General features: G+C 41.1%; 1 protein-coding gene across 1 annotated transcript; it reads right to left on the bottom strand.

Moving 5' to 3' along the window:
- Positions 1 to 25: 25 nt before the first annotated feature.
- PSME3IP1 (proteasome activator subunit 3 interacting protein 1) lies at positions 26 to 22,733 on the bottom strand. The gene is made up of 6 exons (XM_067471002.1): positions 22,593 to 22,733; positions 20,024 to 20,122; positions 17,100 to 17,221; positions 4,160 to 4,293; positions 2,424 to 2,491; positions 26 to 384 (listed from the first exon to the last, which is right to left on the bottom strand). Exons 1-6 carry the CDS (start codon positions 22,720 to 22,722, stop codon positions 164 to 166), a joined length of 774 nt encoding a protein of 257 aa, XP_067327103.1. The 5' UTR covers positions 22,723 to 22,733; the 3' UTR covers positions 26 to 163.
- Between the last annotated feature and the right edge of the window lie 4,991 nt (positions 22,734 to 27,724).

Below are 27,724 nucleotides of genomic sequence, written 5' to 3'. Positions count from 1 at the left end.
AAATGAGAAGAGAGAGACGTGCACAACCGCTTTGCGTACATTATTTTGGTATTCGGAAGGAAGGATGGACAGGAGAGAAGCAATCTGCGCAGAAGGTGGACCTGGATGACAAATAAACCATTTCTTGAAGTCCCACCCGAGCTCCGAAGGGGCCGAGAGAGTCCTACAGCGGGGTGTCGAAGAAGTTGCTGCCGCGGAAGACGGAGGAGACGATCTTTCCAGTGGAGTTGATGGTGCCCTCGCTGTCGGAGCTGGACTCGGAGTCGCTACTCCCAGAGTAGGCGCCCAGGCCGGGCAGGATCCCGATGCAGACGGCCGCCGAGGGGCAGTGGAGCGTGGAGCCACTCATAGAGCTGCCGCCCAGAGGAATGCAAGGGGGGGTTTCTTCACCAGGAGAAAGAAGAGAGAAAAGGAGAGGCAGGTTGCCCTTGTTTCTATCAAATCAGACCCAGGAATAATGCCTAACTGGGCCAAAGAGTGCAGACAATTGGCTAACTGGCTAACTTCATCACATGCAATAAAATCAGCGTGTCTACACGTTTAAGAAACAGCTACTCATGGAGCCCATCGCATGACACAAGCTCATACTGTGGATTCCATGCATTTAGCCATTGCTAAAGTGTTTTTTTTTCTTCGTATGCTTCCTAAGCCAATTGGGAATTGACTTCTTTCTTTAATTCCCTGCGTAGAGACGTGTAAACACATGAAATTGAACATGTGATGGAATGTCTCCACTGTCCGCTTCTAAAGATAATGTTGTTGTTCTGGAGGGAGGAACCAACATGTCCGGTACAGATTCCTTTCTTCCACCGTAATATTTAGATCCAAGGAGGAAGGAATGGGAATTTATCGTATATACTCGAATATAAGTTTTTCAGCCCTCCTTGGCTTATGCTCAAGTCAAAGTTATTAATTATTTTACCATATTACACTACTATTATTATTACATTTATTATATTACTCTATTTATTATTTTTATTACATTTATTATTTTACTCTATTTATTATTATTACAATTATTATTTGACTCTATTTATTATTATTACAATTACATTCTTTTACTCTATTATTATTGTTATTACATTTATCATTTTACTGTATTATTATTACATTTACATTATTTTACTCTATTATTTTATTAGTTATTATTTTATTCTATTTCTTATTATTACATTTAGTATTTTACTCTATTATTTTTATTACATTTACTATTTAACTCTATTATTATTGTTATTACATTTATCATTTTACTGTATTATTATTACATTTACATTATTTTACTCTATTATTTTATTACAATTATTTTATTCTATTTCTTATTATTACATTTAGTAATTTACTTTATTATTGTTATTACATTTGTTATTTTACTCTATTATTATTTTTATCACATTTATTATTTTACTCTATTCATTATTATTATTATTATTATTATTATTAAATTTATTATTTTACTCTATCATTATTGTTATTACATTTATATTATTTTACTCTATTATTTTATTAGTTATTATTTTATTTTATTTCTTATTACATTTATTATTTTACTCTATTATTATTACATTTGTTATTTTACTCTATTATTATTATTATTACATGTATCATTTTACTCTATTATTATTGTTAATATTACATTTACATTATTTTACTCTATTACTTTATTACAGTTATTATTTTATTCTATTTCTTATTATTACATTTATTATTTTACTCTATTATAGTTATTACATTTGCTATTTTACTCTATTATTATATTTATTATTTTACTCTTTTTTTATTATTATTATTACATTTATTATTTTACTCTATTATTATTATTATTATTATTATTATTACATTTATTATTTTCCTCTCTTTATTATTATTGGAGGGTCTTATTTTATGTTTTTCCCCTTTATGAAAAGACAGGGAGTTCTAAGCAAATGTTGATAGATCAATCTATTGATGGACGAGCCAGCCAATACAACAGTTGGTAAACAGCCTCTATTTATTGTCTACCCGATTCAAAGCGAATAATCATAATATTGCCAAGTGGGGTTATAACTATAAAATAATGTCTAATTATTGTAATTATCTAAATGTAATAACAATAATTCTGCAAGTCTCCTCCAATTTCTAAGAAAGTGCAACCTAAACTATTTTGCTTTTGGGAAAAAGTGTAAGGCATAATTACAGCATAATTCTAATTCAGCATCCTTCCAAATAAACTTATTTGAGTTTCAAAATTGTCAGAGCAAGGCTTTCTCTCAATCCCACTACTTTCACAGGCATTTTTTTTTTTAAAAAAACTTTTATATTTCTGTAGAGAACTCGTTCCTACAACTGGCCCACCAGTGAGATGTTTACAAGGGCAACTTGACCACTGCAGAACTCCCTTAAAAGACATGGAAACACTGTTATTTACCTGTCGTCTTGTTATTTACCTGTTGCCTTGTCGTGGTCCGGATCTGGATCCAGCTTGAGTCTCTTCACACTGTTGGCACCATCAGAACTACAAAACAAGGCGACAGCAGAAACTGACTTTAAGAATACTTTGACCACGAAGGTATACACACTGAGGCTGGTATAAGTTAACAAAGAAGCAAGAATGTTTATTGAACAGGCTTGAATTAATTCAGGTACAAATGCGTAATGGTTTCAGAAAGTTCTAGCATGAAAAGCTTGTGGTTGTGTTAGAGTAAAATCATAAACACTTCTGGGTTACAAGTCTTCAAAGCGGTGGAACTTTGAAGACTTGTAACCCAGAAGTGTTTATGATTCAGGTAGGAATGCCGTGGATGTAGCGTACCTGGATTTCAAGAAAGCCTTCAACAAGGTCCCTCATGACCTTCTGGCAAACAAACTAGTCCAATGTGGGCTAGGCAAAACTATGGTGAGGTGGATCAGTAATTGGTTAAATGAATGAACCCAGAGGGTGATTCTCCCCAAGGCTTCCTCTTCATCTTGGAAAGAAGTGACGAGCGGAGTGCCACAAGCAGGGTTACGTCCTGGGACCGGTCCTGTTCAGGATCTTTATTAATGACTTAGATGAAGGGCTAGAAGGCAGGATCATCAAGTTTGCAGAAGACACCAAATTGGGAGGGATAGCCAATACTCCAGAGGATAGGAGCAGGATTCAAAACGATCTTGACAGATTAGAGAGATGGGCCAAAACTAACATAATGAAGTTCAACGGGGACAAATGCAAGATACTCCACTTTGGCAGGAAAAACGAAATGCAAAGAGAAAGAATGGGGGACAATGCCTGGCTTGAGAGCAGTACGTGTGAAAAAGATCTTGGAGTCCTCGTGGACAACAAGTTAAACATGAGCCAACAATGTGATGTGGCGGCAAAAAAAGCCAATGGGATTTTGGCCTGCATCAATAGGAGCATAGTGTCCAGATCTAGGGAAGTCCTGCTCCCCATGCTCTATTCTGCTTTGGTTAGACCACACCTGGAATATTGTGTCCAATTCTGGGCACCACAATTGAAGAGAGATATTGACAAGCTGGAATGTGTCCAGAGGAGGGCAACTCAAATGATCAAGGGTCTGGAGAACAAGCCCTATGAGGAGCGGCTCAAGGAGCTGGGCATGTTTAGCCTGAAGAAGAGAAGGCTGAGAGGAGACATGATAGCCATGTATAAATATGTGAGAGGAAGCCACAGGGAGGAGGGAGCAAGCTTGTTTTCTGCTTCCCTGGAGACTAGGACGCAATGGGACAATGGCTTCAAACTACAAGAAAGGAGATTCCATCTGAACATGAGGACTGTGAGAGCCGTTCAGCAGTGGAACTCTCTGCCCCAGAGTGTGGTAGAGGCTCCTTCTTTGGAAGCTTTTAAACAGAGGCGGGATGGCCATCTGTCAGGGGTGATTTGAATGCAATATTCCTGCTTCTTGGCAGAATGGGGTTGGACTGGATGGCCCAGGAGGTCTCTTCCAATTCTTTGATTCTATGATTCTAGGTGTGCCAAGCATACCTCTACCTCCTCCTCGCCATTCTCTCCACTGTCAATATGTACCCCCCTCCGTGGCGATTTAGTTGCCAGGGAAAAGTGTAGGTATCCAGGCAACATTCAGCTGCACTTCTGCAGGGACGCAAAGAAAACATTGTTCTCTGGAGGTGGCTTTTCCTTCGGTGCCAAGGACACTTGCGAATAACATGGAACCGCAACACTCACCTTCGATGTTTCACAGCTCCGGCCAACAGCTTCGCCTGGGAGAACTTGCCCTTGCTTTCTGTGGGTTTCACCGCCAACTTCTTCTCCGCCTCCTTCTTCAGGTCCGCACTGGCCCCCACCTTGGCCAAAGTGCTGTGAATTCAAGGTTCAGGACCAAAATGGCATTTGAGGAGGGAGCGCAGGGATGTAAGGAACAAAGAGGCCCAAAGCACAGCGCCCACAATGACAACTGACGCCAAATGGGCAAAAACAACAATGGCTAAACCCAACTTTTTTCTAAAGTGGTGTGCATATACCATATTTTCCCCAAAACAAGGCCACGTCTTATATTATTTTTTGCTCCAAAAGATGCCCTAGAGCTTATACTCAGGGGACGTCTCATTATTTCATGTACAACAATCTAAATGTATTCATTTATTGCGTTTATTTATTTATTTACCACTAGCTGTACCCGCCACACATTGCTGTGGCCAACCTCCATTCCCTCTTTCTCTCCTTCTTTCCTTCCTTCCTTCTTCTTTCCTTCTCTCCTGCTCTACCTCTTTCCTTCCTTGCCCCCTTTTTCTTTTCCTCCCTCTTTCTTCCTTCTCTACTTCTTCCCCTCCTTCCTTCGCTTTTTGCTTCCATCCTTCCTCCTCTCTTTCCTTTTCTTCCCTCCCTCTTTCTCTTCTCCTTTTCTTCTTTCCTTTCCTTCCCTCCCCTTTTCCTTTCTTCCTTCTCTACCTCTTTCCTTCCTTCCTTCCTTCCTTCCTTCCTTCCTTCCTTCCTTCGCTTTTTGCTTCCATCCTTCCTTGTCTCTTTCCTTTTCTTCCCTCCCTCTTTCTCTCCTTCTTTTCCTCTTTCCTTCACTCCCTCATTCCTTCTCTACCTCTTTCCTTCCTTGCCCCCTTTTCTTTTCCTCCCTCTTTCTCTCCTTTCTTCCTCCTCTACCTCTTTCCTTCCTTTCTTCGCTTTTTGCTTCCATCTTTCCTTCTCTCTTTCCTTTCCTTCACTCCCCCTTTCTCTCCTTCTTTTCCTCTTCACTCCCTCTTTCCTTCCCTCCCCTTTTCCTTTCTTTCTCTCCTTTCTTCCTTCTCTACCTCTTTCCTTCACTTTTTACTTCCATCCTTCCTTCCTTCTCTTTCCTCCCTCCTTCTCTCCTTCTTTTCCTCTTTCCTTCACTCCCTTTCCCTCCCTCCCTTTTTCCGTTCTTTCTCTCCTTTTTTCCTTCTCTACCTCTTTCCTTCCTTCCTTCCTTCCTTCGCTTTTTGCTTCCATCCTTCCTTGTCTCTTTCCTTTCCTCCCCTCCCTCTTTCTCTCCTTCTTTTCCTCATTCCTTCACTCCCTTTCCTTTCCTTCCCTTCCCTTTTCCTTTCTTTCTCTCCTTTCTTCCTTCTCTACCTCTTTCCTTCCTCCTTTTGCTCTTGGCTTCCTTCTCCCTTTCCTTCTTTCTTTCCTTCCCTCTTTCTCTTCTTTCTTTCATTCTTTCTTCCCTTCCTTTTTATTTCTGTATTGTCATTTAGCTTTTCGTCATTTAGCTTATTTGGGTTTTTAAGTCTTTCCCACTGTTTTTGGGGGGATTTCATGAGTGATGGTCACTTGTTGGTCTGTTAGGGGTATAGTGTCCAAATTTTGTGTCAGTTATTCCAATGGTTTTTGAGTTATGTTAAACCCACAAACGAACATTACATTTTTATTTATATAGATATTTATACCCCACTCCTCTCAATCCCGAAGGGGACTCAAGGCAGCTTTACACATACGCAACTATCAATTCCTTAAAAACATACAATTGAAATAAATATTTAAATTATGATTAAAATTAATACACACGTTACAACCATTATTAAAAACCACACCTATCCACAATCATAATCCAGGGCGATTCCAATAGTCATTGCACATATTCCATATCTTTCTACAGCACTTTTCTGAAGGCATATGTTGTGGAAGGCTTTCATGGCCAGAAGCACTGGGTTGCTGTGAGTGTTTTGGGCTGTATGGCCCTGTTCCAGTAGCATTCTCTCCTGAATTTTTCACCTGCATCTATGACAAGCATCCTTAGAGGTTGTGAGACCTCACAACCTCTGAGGATGCTTGCCATAGATGCAGGCAAAATGTCAGGAGAGAATGCTTCTAGAACATGGCCATATAGCCTGAAAAACCTACAACAACCCAGTGATTCCAGAGGTCAGATGTCTGTTGGAAATGGGGCAAGTGGAGTGTGTGTGTGTGGTGTGTGTGTGTATGGAATGTCTGGGCCCTTCGGTGGCGCAGCAGATTAAACTGCTGAGCTGCTGAACTTTCTGACTGAAAGGTTGGCAATTTGAATCCAGTGAGTGGAGTGAGCTCCCACTGTTAGGCCCAGCTTCTGCAAACCTAGCAGTTCGAAAACATGAAATGTGAGTAGATCAATAGGTACCACTCCAGCGGGAAGGTAACGGCACTCCATGCAGTCATGCCGGCCACATGACCTTGGAGGTGTCTATGGACAATGCCGGCTCTTCAGCTTAGAAATGGAGATGAGCTGGGGCTAACAGATTCGAACCACCAACCTTTCAGTCAGCAAGTTCAGTGGTTTAACTCACTGCGCCACCAGGGGCCCCTCTTCTTCTTCTGGAACGTAACCATAATGTCAATAATATTATTTATTTATATGTAATTATATATTAATATTATTATTTTACAATTAAATACATCAGTTGTGTGTTGTCATGGATGTTCTACTGGTAAATGCGTCCATCTGGCCAAAGACTATAACTGGGTCTTATTTTGGGGATAGGGCTTATAGCAAACTTTTTAAACAGAAAAAAGTGAATGAATTCCTATGTACACTGCACATAACTTATTTGTAGTGCAAAAAAAAAAAACACTTAAAAACAATACAATAATTAAAATGAAGCCCCACAATTGAACAGGTATATTGACAAGCTGGAATGTGTCCAGAGGAGAGCGACTAAAATGATAAAAGGTCTGGAGAACAAGCCCTATGAGGAGCGGCTTAAGGAGCTGGGCATGTTTAGCCTGAAGAAGAGAAGGCTGAGAGGGGATATGATAGCCATGTATAAATATGTGAGAAGAAGCCACAGGGAGGAGGGAACAAGCTTGTTTTCTACTTCCCTGGAGACTAGGACGCAATGGAGCAATGGCTTCAAACTACAAGAGAGGAGATTCCACCTGAACATGAGGAAGAACTTCCTGACTGTGAGAGCCGTTCAGCAGTGGAACTCTCTGCCCCGGAGGGAGTGTGGTGAAGGCTCCTTCTTTGGAAGTTTTTAAACAGAGGCTGGATGGCCATCTGTCAGGGGTGATTTGAATGCAATATTCCTGCTTCTTGGCAGGGGGTTGGACTGGATGGCCCATGAGGTCTCTTCCAACTCTTTGATTCTATGATTCTAAGCTGGAATGTGTCCAGAGGAGAGCGACTAAAATGATAAAAGGTCTGGAGAACAAGCCCTATGAGGAGCGGCTTAAGGAGCTGGGCATGTTTAGCCTGAAGAAGAGAAGGCTGAGAGGGGATATGATAGCCATGTATAAATATGTGAGAAGAAGCCACAGGGAGGAGGGAACAAGCTTGTTTTCTACTTCCCTGGAGACTAGGACGCAATGGAGCAACGGCTTCAAACTACAAGAGAGGAGATTCCATCTGAACATGAGGAAGAACTTCCTGACTGTGAGAGCCGTTCAGCAGTGGAACCCTCTGCCCTGGAGTGTGGTGGAGGCTCCTTCTTTGGAAGTTTTTAAACAGAGGCTGGATGGCCATCTGTCGGGGGTGATTTGAATGCGATGTTCCTGCTTCTTGGCAGAATGGGGTTGGACTGGATGGCCCATGAGGTCTCTTCCAACTCTTTGATTCTATGATTCTATGAGTGGCTGTTCATTGAGCACTAGGGTTTGCCACATGCTTGTTTCCTTGGAAATATAACCAAAAAAATCATATCTGATAATTCACCTATCTAATACTGCGGTACAACAGCCCAGACAAATAGGGAAAGAAATATAAAGAGATGATATGGAAATTTTCCATGGAAAAAATAATAATAAAGCATTGACCATTTTTTTCCGTGGAATGTTTTCCACTCCATAATGGGGGATTTCTTTCCAGTGGAAATTTCAGCTTCAAAGAGGGAAGGTTCTGTAAAAGGATTAAATGATTACCACATGGATTTCCAGTTGCTCAGTTGGAACCATCTGTGTAATTTTCACTTGGTTGTGAGTTAGGATGTTTTTGTGTCATTCAGCAAAGACATTGGCCTCATGCGGAACTCAAGCATGGAATTGGACTGTGGACCTGAGCTTGCTTAAGGATTGTCGTGGAATATGAAACAGAGTGGTGTGATGGGTGAAATATTTTATTACAGATTTTACTTGGTTTTGTTCGTATGTGTAGCCACATTATGAGTGAGTGGTCTCTATTATTTATTTATCGTGTCATCAGCAACCATTGTATTACAGTTCTAACGGAGCAAAACAAACACACAGATTAAAAAGGAAAAGGAAAAAAAACACACAGATTTTGCAAATTTGGTATTTGGTTAGATGTCCTTTGACCAGTATCTGGCCACTTGGAGTGCCTCTGGGGTTGCCGCAAGAAGGTCCTCCATCGTGCATGTGGCAGGGCTCAGGGTGCATTGCAGCAGGTGGTCTGTGGTTTGTTCTTCTCCACACTCGCATGTCAAGGATTCCACTTTGTGACCCCATTTCTGAAGGTTGGCTCTGCATCTCGTGGTGCCAGAGCGCAGTCTGTTCAGCGCCTTCCAAGTCGCCCAGCCTTCTGAGTGCCCAGGGGGGAGTCTCTCATCTGGTATCACCCATGAATTGAGGTGCTGGGTTTGGGCCTGCCACTTTTGGACTCTCGCTTGCTGGGGTGTTCCAGCGAGTGTCTCTGTAGATCTAAGAAAACTATGTCTTGATTTAAGTCGTTGATGTGCTGGCTGATACCCAAACAGGGGATGAGCTGGAGATGTCTCTGCCTTGGTCCTTTCACTATTGGCTGCTACTTCCCAGCGGATGTCAGGTGGTGCAATACCGGCTAAGCAGTGTAATTTCTCCAGTGGTGTGGGGCACAGATACCCCGTGATAATACGGCATGTCTCATTAAGAGCCACATCCACTGTTTTAGTGTGGTGAGATGTGTTCCACACTGGGCATGCATACTCAACAGCAGAGTAGCATAGCGCAAGGGCAGATGTCTTCACTGTGTCTGGTTGTGATCCCCAGGTTGTGCCAGTCAGCTTTCGTATGGTGTTGTTTCTAGCGCCCACTTTTTGTTTGATGTTCAGGCAGTGCTTCTTGTAGGTCAGAGCACGGTCCAGGGTGACTCCCAGGTATTTGGGTGTGTTGCAATGCTCCAGTGGGATTCCTTTCCAGGTCATCCTCAGAGCTCGGGATGCTTGTCTGTTCTTAAGGTGAAAGGCGCATGTCTGTGTTTTAGATGGATTAGGGATCAGTTGGTTTTCCCTGTATTGGGCAGTAAGAGCACCTAGAGCTTCGGAGAGCTTCTGTTCAACCATCTCAAAGCTCCCTGCTTGAGCAGTAATGGCACGATCATCAGCATAGATAAAACTCTCTGTCCCTTCTGGCAGTGGCTGGTCATTTGTGTAGATGACAACTATGACAACTCTATGTCTCTATGACAACTGTCCAAATCTTTCAGATTCAGAGTCATTGCTTCTGTGCTGTAATGTGGCGTCCTTCTATTCATTCCTATTGCATTGTCACTTTGCTGAGTTTTTCCCATTGAGTCATGGCATCTCATTGTATACCCAAAGCATGTTCATATTGGCTTAGTTGTTTTGATTAGAGACAAATTCATGAAGGGGTTGTATGTGCCTGTCAGTGTTAGCTCACATGTATATTCATATAACTACCCTGTTTCCCTGAAAATAAGACCTAACCCGAAAATAAGCCCTCGTCTGATTTTTCAAGATGCTTATCAATAAGTATATGAAATAAATAAATAAATAAATAAATGAGAATAGCAGATTACATTGGAGATCCATCAGACCAAGTTCAACTAAAACAAAGACCAAGATTTCTAAAATGGGCATAACCAAGCTATAAAAGGGCTGGGCAAGGGTACAAATAGCGTCCCATAGGGCCGGAGAAGTGGATGAAGTGCAAAACAGAGTACTGTCTGGTGACCTATGGACAGGGCATATATAACTAGGGACTAATCAATCTCAAATGCTTTCTGGAAAATACAGATTTTCAAATCTCTACAAAAGGAGAACAGTGTGGGGCTTGCCTAATCTTGCTGAGGAGGGTCTTCCAAAATAAATGTCCTTTGTGAAAGCAGTCTGACTTGGCCACGGTAGTCCACGCTCTGGTTACATCCCGCTTAGACTACTGCAACGCTCTCTACGTGGGGTTGCCCTTGAAGACTGCTCGGAAGCTTCAAATGGTCCAACGTTCGGCAGCCAGGTTGCTAACAGGAGCGGCACTCAGGGAGCACACCACTCCTCTGTTGCGCCAGCTCCACTGGCTGCCAATCTGCTATCGGGCACAATTCAAGGTGCTGGTTTTAACCTATAAAGCCCTAAACGGTTCCGGCCCTACTTACCTCTCCGAACGCATCTCCACCTATGAACCGACTAGGACATTAAGATCATCCAGGGAGGCCCTGCTCTCGGTCCTGCCCACATCGCAGGCGCGTTTGGCGGGGACGAGGGACAGGACCTTCTCGGTGGTTGCCCCTCGGCTGTGGAATGCCCTACCTGTGGACATCAGACAGGCCCCTTCACTGCTGGCGTTCCGGAGGAAGGTCAAGACTTGGCTTTACGAACAAGCGTTTGGCTAAATAGTACAATGGAATACAGGAAGATGGTACAACCGAACATAGGAATTGGTATAAAGGATTATGACTACGGATTCTGATTCTGATTTGTTGCTGAGGCACTGCGATTATGATAATGATTGTTTTTTTATCTTGTATGTCTTGTATAATGTGTTTTAATTGCCTTTTTCGATATTGTTGTGATAACCTTTATTATGTAAACCGCCTTGAGTTGCCATTCGGCTGAGAAAGGCGGTATAGAAATAAAGCAAATAAATAACTACTGCAACGCTCTCTACGTGGGGCTGCCCTTGAAGACGGCCCGGAAGCTTCAGCTGGTTCAGCGCGCGGCAGCCATGTTACTAACTGGAGCGGGATGCAGGGAGCACACAACGCCCTTGTTGTCCCAGCTCCACTGGCTGCCGATCTGCTACCGGACCCAATTTAAGGTGCTGGTTTTGGCCTACAAAGCCCTAAACGGCTCCGGCCCAAAATACCTTTCGGACCGCATCTTGGCCTACGAGCCCACGAGGACCTTGAGATCGTCTGGGGAGGCCCTTCTCTCGATCCCGCCTGCCTCACAGGCACGTCTGGCGGGGACGAGGGAGAGGGCCTTCTCAGTGGTGGCCCCCCGGCTGTGGAACACTCTCCCTGCAGACATCAGACAGGCGCCCTCCCTTATGTCCTTCCGAAAAAGCCTTAAGACATGGCTGTTCGAGAAGGCATTTAATTAAGTGCTATAACAATGTGGTAAAGACGACTGGAATGGAACAAGGAATATGAGATTGGTTATGATTCTACTATGAGACGAAGCGGATTATTTAGTGTAACTTTGTAATTGTTGTATTGTTAATATGTTGTTGTAATTGCCTTTTTGTAAATTGCCTTTTATATGTGTTGTACACCGCCATGAGTCGCCCTAAAGGGCTGAGAATGGCGGTTAACAAATGCATCAAATAAATAAATAAATAAATAAATAAATATTTACCATCTTCTGACAAATGATGCATATTTTTATAACCCCAAAGATTAAAAGCAATGACACCGTCGCTATCACTACGGAGTGGCTATGGTTTGATTGGGATGCATGTGATTACGTTTTGAAAATCAACTCCCTGGTGCCACCCTGTGGAGAACGATGCAGAAAGAGGAAACGTCATTTGGGAACTTCTAAATGCCTCGTTAAAAGAACCTACAAAGTTATTTATGGTTGCGCAGTGGCACAGTGGTTTAAACCAATGAGCTGCTGAACTTGCTGACCAAAAGGTTACAGGTTCGAATCCGGGGAGTGGCATGAGCTCCTGCTGTTAGCCCCAGCTTCGGCCAACCTAGCAGTTCAAAAACATGCAAATGTGAGTGGATCAATAGGTACTGAACGCATCCACCCCTACGTCCCACCCCTACGTCATCCGAGGAGGCCCTGCTCTCGCTCCCGTTAACAGCATTATTATTTTATTACATGAGGCCACGCCCATCAGTGCAGTACACACAATATAACACAAAAACATAACAAAACCAGAAAATAAAATACATAAAATGCAAAACCAATATAATAAGCGACACAAGAATATAAAATCAAGCATTAAAACACAGAAGATTTCACTGGGCCGGGCCGGATTCAAGGATAAAATTTTAAAACACAGGGAGATAGGACAATGTAAATTATCAGGAGGATCCGAGAATGAGGAAGGATTTAATTGCACGAACCATAAAATAAATTGCTTCTAAGAACATTTATTAATTTTATCAATTCATGTAATTGTATTTGTATCTATTTTTATTTTGAAATTTACCACTAGCTGCTACATTTCCCATTCTTGGTTTATACTCGAGCCAATAGGTTTTTCCAGATTTTTGGGGTAAAATTAGGTGCCTTGGATTATATACAGGTCGGCTTATACTCAAGTATATACGGTACCTTTAAACGCAACTCAAAAAGCTAGCTAACCTTTGGTCCTCCAGGTGTTTTGAACTTCAACTCCCACAACTCCTAACAGCTAGTAACCTGGCTAGGATTTCTGGGAGTTGAAAGTCCAGAATACCTGGAGAACCAAAGGTTTGCAAACACTGAGCTATCATATTAAAAAAAAGCATTAATCTGAAAATGAAACAGTCATAAGAATTAAAGTATAGTATGGGCCCCTTATAAAAAAGACTCCCTGCAACCTATTAATCATTGAGGAAGAGGCCCTTCACATGCAGATCTTAACATTCAAGCAGCCTCTTGTGGTTAGATTTCACAAGCTCACCTGGTAAGTACAAGGGAGAGAGCTTTTTCCACTGTGGCTCCCTGACTCTGGAACTCACTGCCTGGAGAAATTAGGAAAGCCCCTTCCCTAGAAATTTTTAAAAAGGACCTTAAAACCTGGCTCTTCTGCTGTGCCTTTGATGAGTAGGTATACATATATGATGAGTAGGTATACAAGGAACATGAAAGGCACTGCAGACTACTTCAACCAGAGAAGTCAGCCATAGCAGAGCCCCTGGACACAGCGTATTATTTGAGAACACAGAAATGCTGGACCACTCTCACAACCACCATGTCAGGCCACACAGAGAAGCCATTGAAATCCACAAGCATATGGACAATTTCAGCAGAAAGGAGGAAACCATGAAAATGAACAAAATCTGGCTACAAGTATTAAAAAACTCTAAAATTACAACAGCAAAACAACAGAGAGTAAACAATCAGGCACATCTAATCACCTCTCAACAAAAGATTCCCCCAAGCACTTCCAGGCCATGAAATGCTAATCAAGGTGGTCAGTTGAAACACTCACACCTAGCTCCAACAAAGAGTCCTTTGTCCCACCCTGGTCATTCAACAGATACATAAACCCATTCTCCTACTTCCAACAGACCTCACTACCTCTGAGGATGCTTGTCAAAGATGCAGGCAAAACGTCAGGAGAGAATGCCTCTGGAACATGGCCATACAGCCCGAAAAAACCTACAACCCCCCAGTGATTCTGGCCATGAAAGCCTTTGACAATACAGTAGGTATACAATTTGCACATTATTGCTCAGCCTCAAGTTCTGTCATTGGAGTATTTGTGTGTCCTCCCCCTCATGGGAAAGTCTGCTTCACAACCCCCTCCCTCCCTAAATGAGCTCTCCTCCGCAAACTACCTGCTTCTCTCTTTTATCTTGCCCGAGTTTTTAATTAGTTTTAATCCGTTTGTCTTTTAATCATTACATGTAGCCTGCCCATCGTTATTGTGCCTGTACTTATTGTAATTTTTACATTGTTATGTATGTATATGTTTTATGTAAATATGATGTTATTGTTTATTGTTTGTGTTTTCGGTTTGTGTTTTGGTTTTTTCCTTTATTGTAATTGTTGTTTGGGCTTGGCCTCATGTAAGCCCCATCGGGGAGATGGTGGCAGGGTATAAGTAAAGATTATTATTATTATTAGTATTATTATTATTAGATTTCACCTTTCAAATTAATGTGCTGTAGTTTTGGCCATTTTGATATTTAAAATAGCCCATCAAACCTAGCCTTCTAAATGGACAATTGAGTTATTAGAGTATGTTTACCAACTACAGATAGGGTTATAAAGTGAGTATCTAACACACTGTGAGATGTCTTGCATATACATCCCAAATCATGCAAATTGGCTTGTTTACACTTTTGTTTTTTGCTCCCATTGGCCCTCTCTATACTGAAAAATTCCTGTTTGAAGTGGCTTCGCTAAATGCATATGTAGCCAAAGAGCCGTGCCATGCACATGCCAGGATGAGCACATTTTTCAACCAACGCAGGAAGACAACCACCAAGTTTCTCATTTTGGCCTCCAGCAAGGCACAGCTGGACCTGAATGACCCAATGAGCACAGCAGCCGCTTCATCCTCGTACTCCCCCATCAGCCCACCCTGAAGCAGGAACTAAATATAAATCCCACAAATGCCCAATTGTCACCCTTAATATATCAAGCAGAGGCAAAAACAAGCAAAGAAAACGATCAAACATATGGAAATTGAGCTATTATGGACCTTGCATGGAAGGATGGATGAGATGGATAATACAACATAAGAGGAACTGTTATCACCTTCCACACATTCCTATCTGGGACCTTTCCCTTTAGCAAAATACTACATAAAATAATACGTGGCTATCTGTAGCATATCTGCATCTGGGGACAAGTAGAGGCTTCTGTCTTGCAGTCCACATGATCTAAGCACATTAATGCTCTCGGGCAAAGCAAAGCATCTAGGACATGTTAATTTGTCCTAGATGCTTTGCTTTGAGGAGAGAGGTTTTCAGGCACACTTTTTTCAGGCAATACTTCAATAAAAATAGTCTTACCCCTACGATTCCCTCAAAATGCCTCAGTTTGTAAAGCACCCTGCTAAATACAATCACTGATGGATACCATGTCTGTTAAACTGGGCAAGAGGTGCATGCATTAGCTTCAAATGAGCCCTCCAAATTGCTAATGATATTTGAGAAAGTGGTTCAAAAATTTGAAACTTCCTTTAAACCTGGATTAAAATCTGGAATAGACACCTCCAAAGTCATGTGGCCAGCATGACTGCATGGAGCACCATTACCTTCCCCCCAGAGAGGTACCTATTGATCTACTCACATTTGCATGTTTTTGAATTGCTAGGTTGGCAGAAGTTGGGGCTAACAGTGGGAGCTCATGCCGCTCCCCGGATTCAAACCTGCGACCTTTCGGTTAGCAAGTTTAGCAGCTCAGCGGTTTAACCTACTGCGACATTATTTATTTATTTTATTTATTTCATTTACTTATACCCCGCCCTTCTCACCCCGGGGGGGACTCATGGCGGCTTACAGTGGGGGCACAATTAGATGCCCAAGGCAATTCACAAGCAATACAAATACAAACAATTCAACAATTAATTAAAAACATCAGTACATAATAAATAATAAAAACAGTCTCATGCTCAGGGTTCAGAGTCCATATATCCATTCCATTCCATTTGTCCTTGTCTATCATCAGATCCTTCAGTTAGCTGTCAGAATGACCAAAGGCTTGATCCCAGATCCAGGTCTTCAGTTTTTTCCTAAATGCCAAAAGGGAAGATGACGATCTAATCTCCCCGGGGAGTGAGTTCCACAGGTGGGGGGCCACCACTGAGAAGGCCCTGCTCCTCGGGGGCTTCGGCATAACCACATGTGTATTTATGCATAACCACATAAATACACATATGAACAAATATATATACACACACATACATATATATATATATATACAAACACAAAACACATATACACAGACTGGGCCACAGCAACGCGTAGTGGGGGGTGGCTAGTCTATATAAATAAAAATGTAATGTTCGTTTGTGGGATTAACATAACTCAAAAACCACTGGACGAATTGACACCACATTTGGACACAAGACACCTCTCAGGCCAACGAGTGACCATCACTCATTACAACACTGAACAACACAGCAGAAAAGACTTTAAAAGCCACCCCGCCCCAAATACATTACAACGCAAAGCCACATATATACGCAAAACACATATATACACATATACACAAATGTATATATACACTCACAAAACACATATACACAGATTGGGCCACAGCAACGTGTGGCAGGGAACGGCTAGTCTGTAATAGAACTCCAATATCTTGATGATAACGTAGTCTGTGCACATTCAGAAGGAGACCTACAAGCCACTCTAAACAGAAACATACGAGAAGCTCAGCCTCTCATTGATCATCGAGAAAACCAACGTGCTCTTCCAACAGTTACCAGCCAATCCCTCTCCAATGCCAAAAATACAACTTAATGGTGTAACATTAGAAAATGTTGACCATTTCCTCCACCTTGGCAGCCACCTCTCCACAAAAGTCAACATTGACACCGAAATACAACACCGCCTGAGCTCTGCGAGTGCAGCATTTTTCCGAATGAAGCAGAGAGTGTTTGAGGACCGGGACATCCATAGGGAGATCAAGGTGCTTGTTTATAAAGCTATTGTCCTCCCAACCCTGCTATACGCCTGCGAAACGTGGACTGTCTACAGATGTTACACTCAACTCCTGGAATTATTCCATCAGAATTCCAAAAACTGCTGTAAATCTCTTGGGAAAACAGGCAGATAAATGTCACAATGGCACACATCTCAGAGCTAAAAAGTCCACCTGCCCTTTTTTACCTCTTAAGTTGGAACAAGAGGAAAGACATGCATCACTGAGAAGGATATTCTGTACTCATTCAGCTCTTTGAGGTCTTCCTCTCGACGCTGCTTTTCTATCAGCACTTGCTGCCGCGAAACTTCATCGAGGAACTTGGTCTCGTCTTCGTCCAGCCCCCTGACCATGTTCTCTGGGGAAAATGAGAGAACAATCTTGGTTCCATGTCAACTCTACATTGGGAAGCTTTTGCCCTGTTTCCCCCAAAATAAGAGCTCCTTAGCATGATTTTTCCAGGATTTTGAGGTAGCTCGAAATATAAGCCCTACTTCAAAAATAAGCCCTAGTTACAGTTTATTATTTAAAAAGTCAATTTAAATAGTGTCTAGACATAAGCCCTAACACATATTTTGGAGCAAAAGGGAGCATAAACCCTGTCTTACTTTTGGGGAAACAGGGTACTTGTTTTATTGTGTCGTGGTGTATTGATTTTATTGTTTACTGCTATTGTTTTATTGTTTGATTTGCTTTAAGTTATGTGTTTTGTTATCCTGTTGTTTTTAATGAGGCCTTGGCCTATATATGCCGCATCGAGTCCTTCGGGAGATGCTAGCGGGGTACAAATAAAGTTAATAATAATAATAATAATAATAATAATACTTTATTGTATATCCTAGAGTACAAGTCGGGTTTTTCAGCCCTTTCTACAGGCTGAAAAAGTTTCCCTTGGGTTATACTCAAAACAAAGTTATTTATTATTTTTCTCTGTTATTATTATTATTAGTACTATTACATTTATCATTTTACTCGATTAGTTATTATTATTAAATTTATTATTTTTCTCTATTTATTATTGTAAGTATCAATATTGTATTATTATAATATTGTATTATTATCAGCAAGCACGTCAACGACTTAAATCAAGAAATAGTTTTCTTAGATCTACAGAGACACTCGCTGGAACACCTCAGCAAGCGAGAGTCCAAAAGTGGCAGGCTCAAACCCAGAACGTCAATCAATGGCTGATACCAAATGAGAGACTCCCCCCTGGGCACACAGAAGACTGGGTGACTTGGAAGGCGCTGAACAGACTTAGCTCTGGCACCACAAGATTCAGAGCCAACCTCAAGAAATGGGGCCACAAAGTGGAGTCCACAACATGCGAGTGTGGAGAAGAGCAAACCACTGACCACCTGCTGCAATGCAACCTGAGCCCTGCTACATGCACAATGGAGGACCTTCTTGCGGCAACACCAGAGGCACTCCAAGGGGCCAGATACTGGTCAAAGGACATTTAATCAACTACCAAGCTTGCAAACTTTGTATTTTGTCTGTTTGTTTGTTTTGTTCGGTTAGAAATGTAATACAATTGACTGGCTGCCCTGACACAACAAATAAAAATTATAATATTGTATAATAATATTATAGCAAGGGTCCTCAAACTAAGGCCCGGGGACCAGATACGGCCCTCCAAGGTCATTTACCCGGCCCTCGCTCAGGGTCAACCTAAGTGTGAAATGACTTGAAAACACACAACAACAACAATCCTATCTCATCAGCCAAAAGTAGGCCTACACTTCCCATTGAAATACTAATAAACTTACATTTGTTAACATTGTTCCTCATTTTAATTATTGTATTGTTTTAAGTGTCTTTTGCACTACAAATAAGATATGTGCAGTGTGCATAGGAATTCATTCATATTTTTTTTCAAATTATAATCCGGCCCACCAACATTTTGAGGGACTGTGACCTGGCCCTCTGTTTAAAAAGTTTGAGGACCCCTGTTATAGCTTGTATCAATATTGTATTATAATATAATACAATATTATAATTATATATTTACAGTACATGTAATATTACTAATAATATTACAATATAATGGTATAGTGCAATATAGTAAAATATAAAACTGATATTGTACTAGGCTAATAATATAATATATTGTATGAAAATATATCTTGTAAGTCGCTCTGAGTCCCCTTTGGGGTGAAAAGGGCGGCATATAAAAGCTGTAAATAAATAAATAAATAATATGTATTATTTTTCTCTATTTATTATTATTACATTTATTACATTTATTATTACTGTCAGGTTGCTCCTGACACGATAAATAAATACATTTATTACGTTTCTCTGTTATTATTACATTTATTACTTTTCTCTATTATTATTGTTGTTACATTTATTATTTTACTATATTATTATTACCTTTTTTATTTTACTCTATGATTACTGTTATTATTACATTTTGTTCAATTAGTTATTATTATCATTACATTTATCATTTTTCTCTATTTATTATTGTATGTATCAATATTGTATTATTATATTATTGTATTATTATTATAAGCCAGCACGTCAACGACTTAAATCTAGAAATAGTTTTCTAAGATATACAGAGACACTTTTGGACTCTCGCTTGCTGAGGTGTTTATTATTTTACTCTATTATTATTATTATTTTATTACATTAATTATTTTACTCTTTCTTATTATTGGAAGAATACATCAACACATTTACACTGAAGAAGACTGTAATAATGGTTTAATCAGACTTGGACCGTCTTATCTGAAATTACATTTTAAACATTTAACCTACGGATGCCTCGATTAATGTATTTTTATTGGTATCTATTTTTATTTTGAAATGTATCAGTAGCTGCTGCATTTCCCACCCTTGGCTTATACTCAAGTCAATACGTTTTCCCAGTTTTTTGTAGTAGAATTAGGTGCCTCGGCTAATATTTGGGTTGGCTTATCCTTGAGTATATACGGGTATTTATTTTCAAAAGCAAGTGTAGTCCATGAACACCTCACAATGTGTGTTCAGTTGTTTGGCCACACAGGGAAGGTATTAAAAATAGATCTGCACGTCCAAAAGTGGTTTGTGTGAGCAAAGCGTCCGCATTTTGGGACAAAATTCCACAAGAAAACGAGAGATGTAAAGGAACTGGAGACATGGTGAAGTAAGGTGGCTTCACAGAAACACTTACTGAACTTGAACTGCTCTTCAAATTCCTGCTGCTTCTTGTCCTTCTGCTCTTGAAGCCTTTCATACAGCGACCGGGGGTCATATACTTCCTCAGGACATTCTGGGAAGCAGAGAAGGAACACATTTTGCAGATCAAAATTTTGAAGCAAACCAATGACAGTACAGTTTAATAATAACAACAACAACAACAACAACAACAATCTGAAAAAGGAGACAAAGGAGGGCCTGATTCTGGCAGCCCAAGAACAAGCCATTCGAACCAATGCCATCAAAGACAGAATTGAAAAGTAGACAACAGATCCCAAATGTAAACTCTGCAAGGAAGCAGATGAAACAATAGATCTGATCTTCAGCTGCTGCAAGAAGAATGCGCAGACAGACTACAAGCAGAGGCACAACACCGTTGCTCAGATGATTCATTGGAACTTGTGCTACAAATACCATCTGCCTGCAACAAAGAACTGGTGGGATCACAAGCCAGAAAAGGTTACAGAGAATGAATACATCAAATGACTCTGGGACTTCCGAATTCAGACAGACAGAGTTCTGGAGCATAATACTCCTGACCTCACAATTGTGTTAAAAAACAAAGTATGGATCGTCGATGTCGCAATCCCAGGTGACAGCAGGATTGCAAAGAAACAACTGGAAAAGCTGACACAATATGAGGATTTAAAGATCCAACTGCAAAGACTCTGGCACAAACCAGTCAAAGGGGTCCCAGCGGTGATCGGCACACTGGGTGCAGTGCCTAAAGTCCCTGGCCTGCACCTAAACACAATCTGCGCTGACAAAATTGCCATCTGCCAGCTGCAGAAGGCCACCTTACTGGGATCTGCACATGTTGTTCGCTGATACATCACACAGTCCTAGACACTTGGGAAGTGTCCGAAGGGTGATCCAATTCAACAGCTGTGGACTCATCTTGTTGTGTTGTGTTTCAAATAATAATAATCTTTATTTATATCCCACTTTGCTCCCTCACAGGACCCAAAGCAGCTTACAATATACCAATGTCATACAAACAACAGTCCGAACACATGTATCCAGACCAACATATCTAGGTAACTTTTGGAACATTCTCTGGAAGGCTCAATAACCAGTCTTGAGAGATTGCAAGGTTATTAGCCCAAAATGCTTACTCCTTTTTGTCAAAAAGACAAAAAACTTCAGCAGATTTGAATTTATTAGGCAATCTTACAAGCATTCTATAAGGGATAATGTATTTATTCCGGTGCCTCGAGGTGGTTTACAAGGCAAAAATTCAATGCCGCCAAAAACACAGATACAATATCTTCATCTATATATATATAAATGCTCTGTGTATAACGGGTTCCTTAAAAACAAAAGAACCAATGAACGAAATCACACCAAATTTGGCAACAAAACATCTCACAACACAAGGAGTAACCATCTGAACTCCATCAACAATGGAATAGAACCTAACTTGGCATACAGAACTCCCACGATAAACAGAAAATACTGGAAGTGTTTAGTGGGCATTGACCTTGAGTTTAGGAGTTGTAGTTCACCTACATCTAGAGATCACTGTGGACACAAACAATGATGGATCTGGACCAAATTTGGCACAAGCAATCAATACGCCCAAATATGAACACAGATGGAGTTTGGAGGAAATAGACCTTGACATTTGGGAGTTGTAGTCACTGGGATTCACAGTTCACTTACAATCAAAGAGCATTCTGAACGCCACGAACGACAAAATTGGGGCAAACTTCCCACACAGAACCCCCCATGACCAACAGAAAATACTTAAGGCCATCCAGCTCAACTCCCTTCACCAGGGCAAAAAAAAAACAAACAAAACCGTAATCAAAGCCCTCCTGACAAAGAGCCATTCAGCCATAGAGATAGATAGATATGATTCATACACACACAGATGCGGTATCATACATTTGAAAGGGACCCCTAAAGAAGGACAATTATATGTTGCATGTTCCAGAGTAGGCAAACCAGATACTCTCCACATCAACACTGACAAAGAAACACCAAGGAAGACTGTTTACCCACAAGCATAAAGAAATTACATATTTTAGAAACCAACATTTTCCCATTACTTTATTTCCAGATCACCAGACTGGGCCACAGCAACGCCTGGCAGGGGACAGCTAGTACAATATAAAACGTCAACAGCAATAAAATCAACACTATAATAAAACATACTTCAGAACCAGGTAAGCAGCTGCTCAGAAGCCTAACAACACCATACTTTCCATGATGTAGACAATTTGCTGTTGGTAATTGCTTTCAACTTTTGGTGTCCATGTGAATGGGACACTCCAAGTAACTCTATCCTCAGCCATTTCTGTTCAGATCTTAAAGACTTAGGACAGCTGTGGCTTTCTTGTCATGATGTGGCTAAAGTAATACATCATCAGTCTAGACTTTCAGGTCAGCATTTTGCATGGAAGTGCTGCAGAGGGAACTTAGGAGTTCTAACTGGCAGCATGACTATACTCAAAGTTCTCCGAGAGTTCTCTGTTATCCGCATGACTATACTCAAAGTTCTCCAAGAGTCTCTTTTCTGAAAACCCATGACAATCAAATACCTTCAGGGTCTTCAGGTTTTCGGACCTTCTCCCATTCTTCCTGCCTCCGCTTACGTCGCTCTTCGAGCTCTGACTCCGACACAAACCTTTTGTTGATCACTAAGTCAGCACTACCTTCTCCTCCATCCATGATGGTGTAGCCTGCGTGCAAAAGAAAAGGGTTAGGATCAGGGTTATTCCTACTCTCTGCACACAAACTACTCATTTCCTTTCTAAACTAGGCTGCACAAGTTTGGAAATGAAAGCCACCAGTATTATCATGGGGTCTGCGCCCGACACCACTGGAGAAATTACACTGTTTAGCCGGTATTGCACCACCTGACATCTGCCGGGAAGTAGCAACCAATAGTGAAAGGACCAAGGCAGTGACATGTCTGGCCCATCCTCTCTTTGGGTATCAGCCAGTACACCAACAACTTAAGTCAAGAAATAGTTTTCTAAGATCTACAGAGACAATCACTGGAACACCTCAGCAAGCGAGAGTCCAAAAGTGGCAGGCTCAAACCCAGAACCTCAATCAATGGCTAATACCAAATGAGAGACTCCATCCTGGGCACACAGAAGACTGGGCGACTTGGAAGGCGCTGAACAGACTGCGCTCTGGCACCACGAGATGCAGAGTCAATCTTAAGAAATGGGGCCACAAAGTGGAATCCACGACATGTGAGTGCAGAGACCATCTGCTGCAATGCAACCTGAGCCCTGCCACATGCACAATGGAGGACCTTCTTGCGGCAACACCAGAGGCACTCCAAGTGGCCAGATACTGGTCAAAGGACATTTAATCAACTATCAATCTTGCAAACTTTGTGTTTTGTTTGTTTGTTTAAAAATGCAATGCAACTGTCTGGTCTGCCCCTGACATGATAAATAAATATTTAAACCTTAATTATTTCACTTACTTTAATAATTATAAATATACTAGTTGTCCCCTGCTACGCATTGTTGTGGCCCAGTGTTGTGATCTGGAAAATAAAATAATGAGAAAGTGTTGGTTTCTAATATATGCAATTTCTTTCTGCTTGTGGGTAAACAGTATTTCTTGCTGTTTCTTTGTCAGTGTTGATGTGGAGATTCTCTGGGTTGCCTTCCCTGGAACATTCAATATATCATCGTCCTTCTTTAGGGGTCCCTTTCAAATGTATACCATCTCTGTTTACATCATATATATCTATGGCTGGCTGGCTCTTTGTCAGGAGGGCTTTGTTTACGTTTTCTTGCCCTGGTGAAGGGAGTTGGACTGGGTGGCCTTAAGTATTTTCTGATGATCATGGGGGGTCTGTATGGGAAGTGTGCCCCAATTCTGTCGTTGGTGGGGTTCAGAATGCTTTTTGATTGTTAGTGAACTATAAATCCCAGTAACTACAACTCCCAAATGTCAAGGTCTATTCCCCTCAAACCCCATTTGTGTTCATATTTGGGCATATGGAATATTCGTTCCAAATTTGGTCCAGATCCAGCATTGTTTGAGTCCACAGTGCTTTCTGGATGGAGGTGAACTACAACTCCCAAACTCAAGGTCAATGCTCACCAAACCCTTCTGGTGTTTTCTGTTGGTCATGGGAGTCCTGTATGCCACGTTTGGTTCAATTCCATCGTTAGTGGAGTTCAGAATGCTCTTTGATTGCTGGTGAACTATAAATCCCAGCAACTACAACTCCCAAATGACAAAATCAATTTTTTGGAGTGATAGCCACGCCTTGGGTTAGTAGGTGTCTTGTGGCCAAATTTTGTGGCAATTCCTCCAGTGGTTTTTGTGTTATGTTAGTCCCGCAAATGAACATTACATTGTTATTTATGTAGATTAAGATATGATACCATATAATTTTTATTTATTTATTTACGTCATTTATATGCCGCCCTTCTCACCCCGAAGTGGACTCAGAGCAGTTTAGAAGTTATATGTACGTACAATATATTATATTATTAGCATAGCACAGTATTAGAATTATATATTACTATAATGTGCTATGCCACTATACTGTAATACTATTAGTCATATTACATGCAATATAAAATATATAATGTAATACTAGTAGCATATTGTATTACATTATATATCAAATACATATAGCATAATACTAGTAACATATTGTATTACATTATATATAAAATACATAATGTAATACATTATGCTACTAGTATTATTACTAGTAGCATATTGTATTACATTATATTATATCAATATTATATATGTATACAATATATTATATTATATATTATAAGGAGCTCCTGGTGGTGCAGTGGGTTAAAGCACTGAGCTGCTGAGCTTGTTGATCGAAAGGTCACAGGTTCGATTCCGGGGAGCGGCGTGAGCTTCCGCTGTCAGCCCTAGCTTCTGCCAACCTAGCAGTTCGAAAACATGCAAATGTGAGTAGATCAATAGGTACCGCTCCGGCGGGAAGGTAACGGCACTACATGCGGCCACATGACCTTGGAGGTGTCTACGGATAATGCTGGCTCTTCGGCTTAGAAATGGAGGTGAGCACCACACCCCAGAGTCAGACATGACTGGACTTAATGTCAGGGGACTACCTTTACCTTTACAATATATTATACTATTGGCACAGCACACTATTAGTATAATATATTACTATATTATACTATACTAGCTGTCCCCTGCCACGCGTTGCTGTGGCCCAGTCTGTTTATCTGGAAGTAAAGTAATGAGAAAGTGTTGGTTTCTAATATATGTAATTTCTTTCTGCTTGTGGGTAAACAGTATTTCTTGCTGTTTCTTTGTTAGTGTTGATGTGGATTGTCTGGTTTGCCCACTCTGGAACATGCAACATATCACTGTCCTTCTTTAGGGGTCCCTTTCAAATCTATGATACTATATCTCTCTGTGTGTGAATCATATCTATCTATCTATCTATGGCTGGATGGTTCTTTGTCAGGAGGACTTTGATTACATTTTCTTGCCCTGATGAAGGAGTTGGACTGGATGGCCTTAAGAATTTTCTGTTGGTCATGGGGGTTCTGTGTGGGAAATTTGCCCCAATTCATCAAAGACCATTACAAAACACAGTATTTACTATTGGTTTTGGAGGTTCTGTATGGGAAGTTTGGCCCAATTCCATCACTGGTGGAGTTCAGAATGCTCTCTGATTGTAGGTGAACTATACATCCCAGCAACCACAATACCCAAATGTCAAGGTCTATTTTCCCCAAACTCCACCAGTGTTCACATTTAGATATATTGAGTATTTGTGCCAAGTCTGGTCCAAATCCATCATTGTTTGAGTCCACAGTGCTCTCTGGATGTAGGTGAACTACAACTCCCAAACTCAAGGTCAATGAATAACAAACCCTTGCAGTATTTTCTGTTGGTCATGGGAGTTCTGTGTGGCAAGTTTGGTTCAATTCCATCGTTGGTGGAGTTCAGAATGCTGTTGGATTGTCGGTGAACTATAAATTCCAGCAACTACAACTCCCAAATGTTAAGGTCTATTTTCCCCAAACTCCACCAGTGTTCACATTTAGACATATTAAGTATTTGTGCCAAGTTTGGTCCAGATCCATCATTGTTAGAATCTACAGTGCTCTCTGGATGTAGTTGAACTACAACTCCCAAACTCAAGGTCAATGCCCACCAAACCCTTCCAGTATTTTCTGTTGGTCATGGGAGTCCTGTGTGCCAAGTTTGGTTCAATTCCATCGTTGATGGAATTCAGAATGCTCTTTGATTGTAGGTGAACTAGAAATCCCAGCAACTACAACTCCCAAATGACAAAATCATAATGTTTTGAGTGATGGTCACTCCTTATTGTTGTGAGACGTTTTGTTGCAAAATTTGGTGTGATTTCGTTCATTGGTTCTTTTGTTTTTAAGCTACTCATTATGCACAGAACATTTTTATATATATAGACTATAATACCTATTATTAGTAATATTACATATAATATAAAATATATAACTATTATATTGTATTATTAGTATTATATTATATTACTTTATAATATTATCAATATAGTATGTGTATACACTATATTATATTATTAGCACAGCACAATATTAGTATTATATATTACTATATAGATATAGATATATATCACATACATATATGGCTTTTCGGCTTAGAAATGGAGATGAGCACCAACCCACAGAGTCGGACAGGGAAAACCTTTACCTAACATAGAATCATAGAATCAAAGAGTTGGAAGAGACCTCATGGGCCATCCAGTCCAACCCCATTCTGCCAAGAAGCAGGAATATTGCATTCAAATCACCCCTGACAGATGGCCATCCAGCCTCTGTTTCAAAGCTTCCAAAGAAGGAGCCTCCACCACACTCCGGGGCAGAGAGTTCCACTGCTGAACGGCTCTCACAGTCAGGAAGTTCTTCCTCATGTTCAGGTGGAATCTCCTCTCTTGTAGTTTGAAGCCATTGTTCCACTGCGTCCTAGTCTCCAGGGAAGCAGAAAACAAGCTTGCTCCCTCCTCCCTGTGGCTTCCTCTCACATATTTATACATGGCTATCAAATCTCCTCTCAGCCTTCTCTTCTTCAGGCTAAACATGCCCAGCTCCTCAAGCCGCTCCTCATAGGGCTTGTTCTCCAGACCCTTGATCATTTGAGTCGCCCTCCTCTGGACACATTCCAGCTTGTCAATATCTCTCTTGAATTGTGGTGCCCAGAACTGGACACAATAACATAAGATTACTGCAGTATGTTAACACTCATTACCACAGAGTTCATGAAGGACGCATTTTCTTGTTTAGAACCAACGAACATTTCCCCCATTAGGGCTGTTTATGCTTATGTTTCTCCTTCTGCTTATCCCATTTTTCCCCTCAGGAGAAGGAAATGCCCACTTACCTACCTTTCCGCCATAGAAACCCGCAGCGGGGCCTACTCCTCCTTCCGAAGCCTCCTTGGGAGTAGCAACTCCAGCTCCCACCAATGGCAGGCCTCCTTTCGGCGGTAACATCCTACCCGCCCAATGAGAGCTGGCCTTCCATTCGCAACGCTATATGGCTTCACCGAATGAGATGGCGCGGGCAGCTAAAGCGGAGAGGGGATTGGTTGGAAATGGACGGACGGGATTGGGCTAGAAAGGAGGCCATGCCAAAGCTTTCAGGGGCTTCACCCAATGGGATGGCGCGGCTAGCTAAAGCGGAGAGGGGATTGGTTG

The sequence above is a fragment of the Anolis sagrei genome, chromosome 8 (assembly GCF_037176765.1).
Source record: "Anolis sagrei isolate rAnoSag1 chromosome 8, rAnoSag1.mat, whole genome shotgun sequence".
NCBI lineage: Eukaryota > Metazoa > Chordata > Lepidosauria > Squamata > Dactyloidae > Anolis > Anolis sagrei.
Note: the sequence above shows the minus strand (reverse complement) of the source record. Positions and strands in the feature narration are given on the sequence as shown.

Excerpts from the sequence above, each read along its gene's own strand:
- PSME3IP1 (XM_067471002.1), bottom strand. The coding sequence starts at position 22,722 with ATGGATGGAGGAGAAGGTAGTGCTGACTTAGTGATCAACAAAAGGTTT. Across the intron at positions 20,123-22,592 it reads AAAACCTGAAGACCCTGAAG|AATGTCCTGAGGAAGTATAT; the intron begins GTATTTGATTGT and ends TCTGCTTCCCAG. Across the intron at positions 385-2,423 it reads GGACCACGACAAGGCAACAG|AAACCCCCCCTTGCATTCCT; the intron begins GTAAATAACAAG and ends CTCCTGGTGAAG.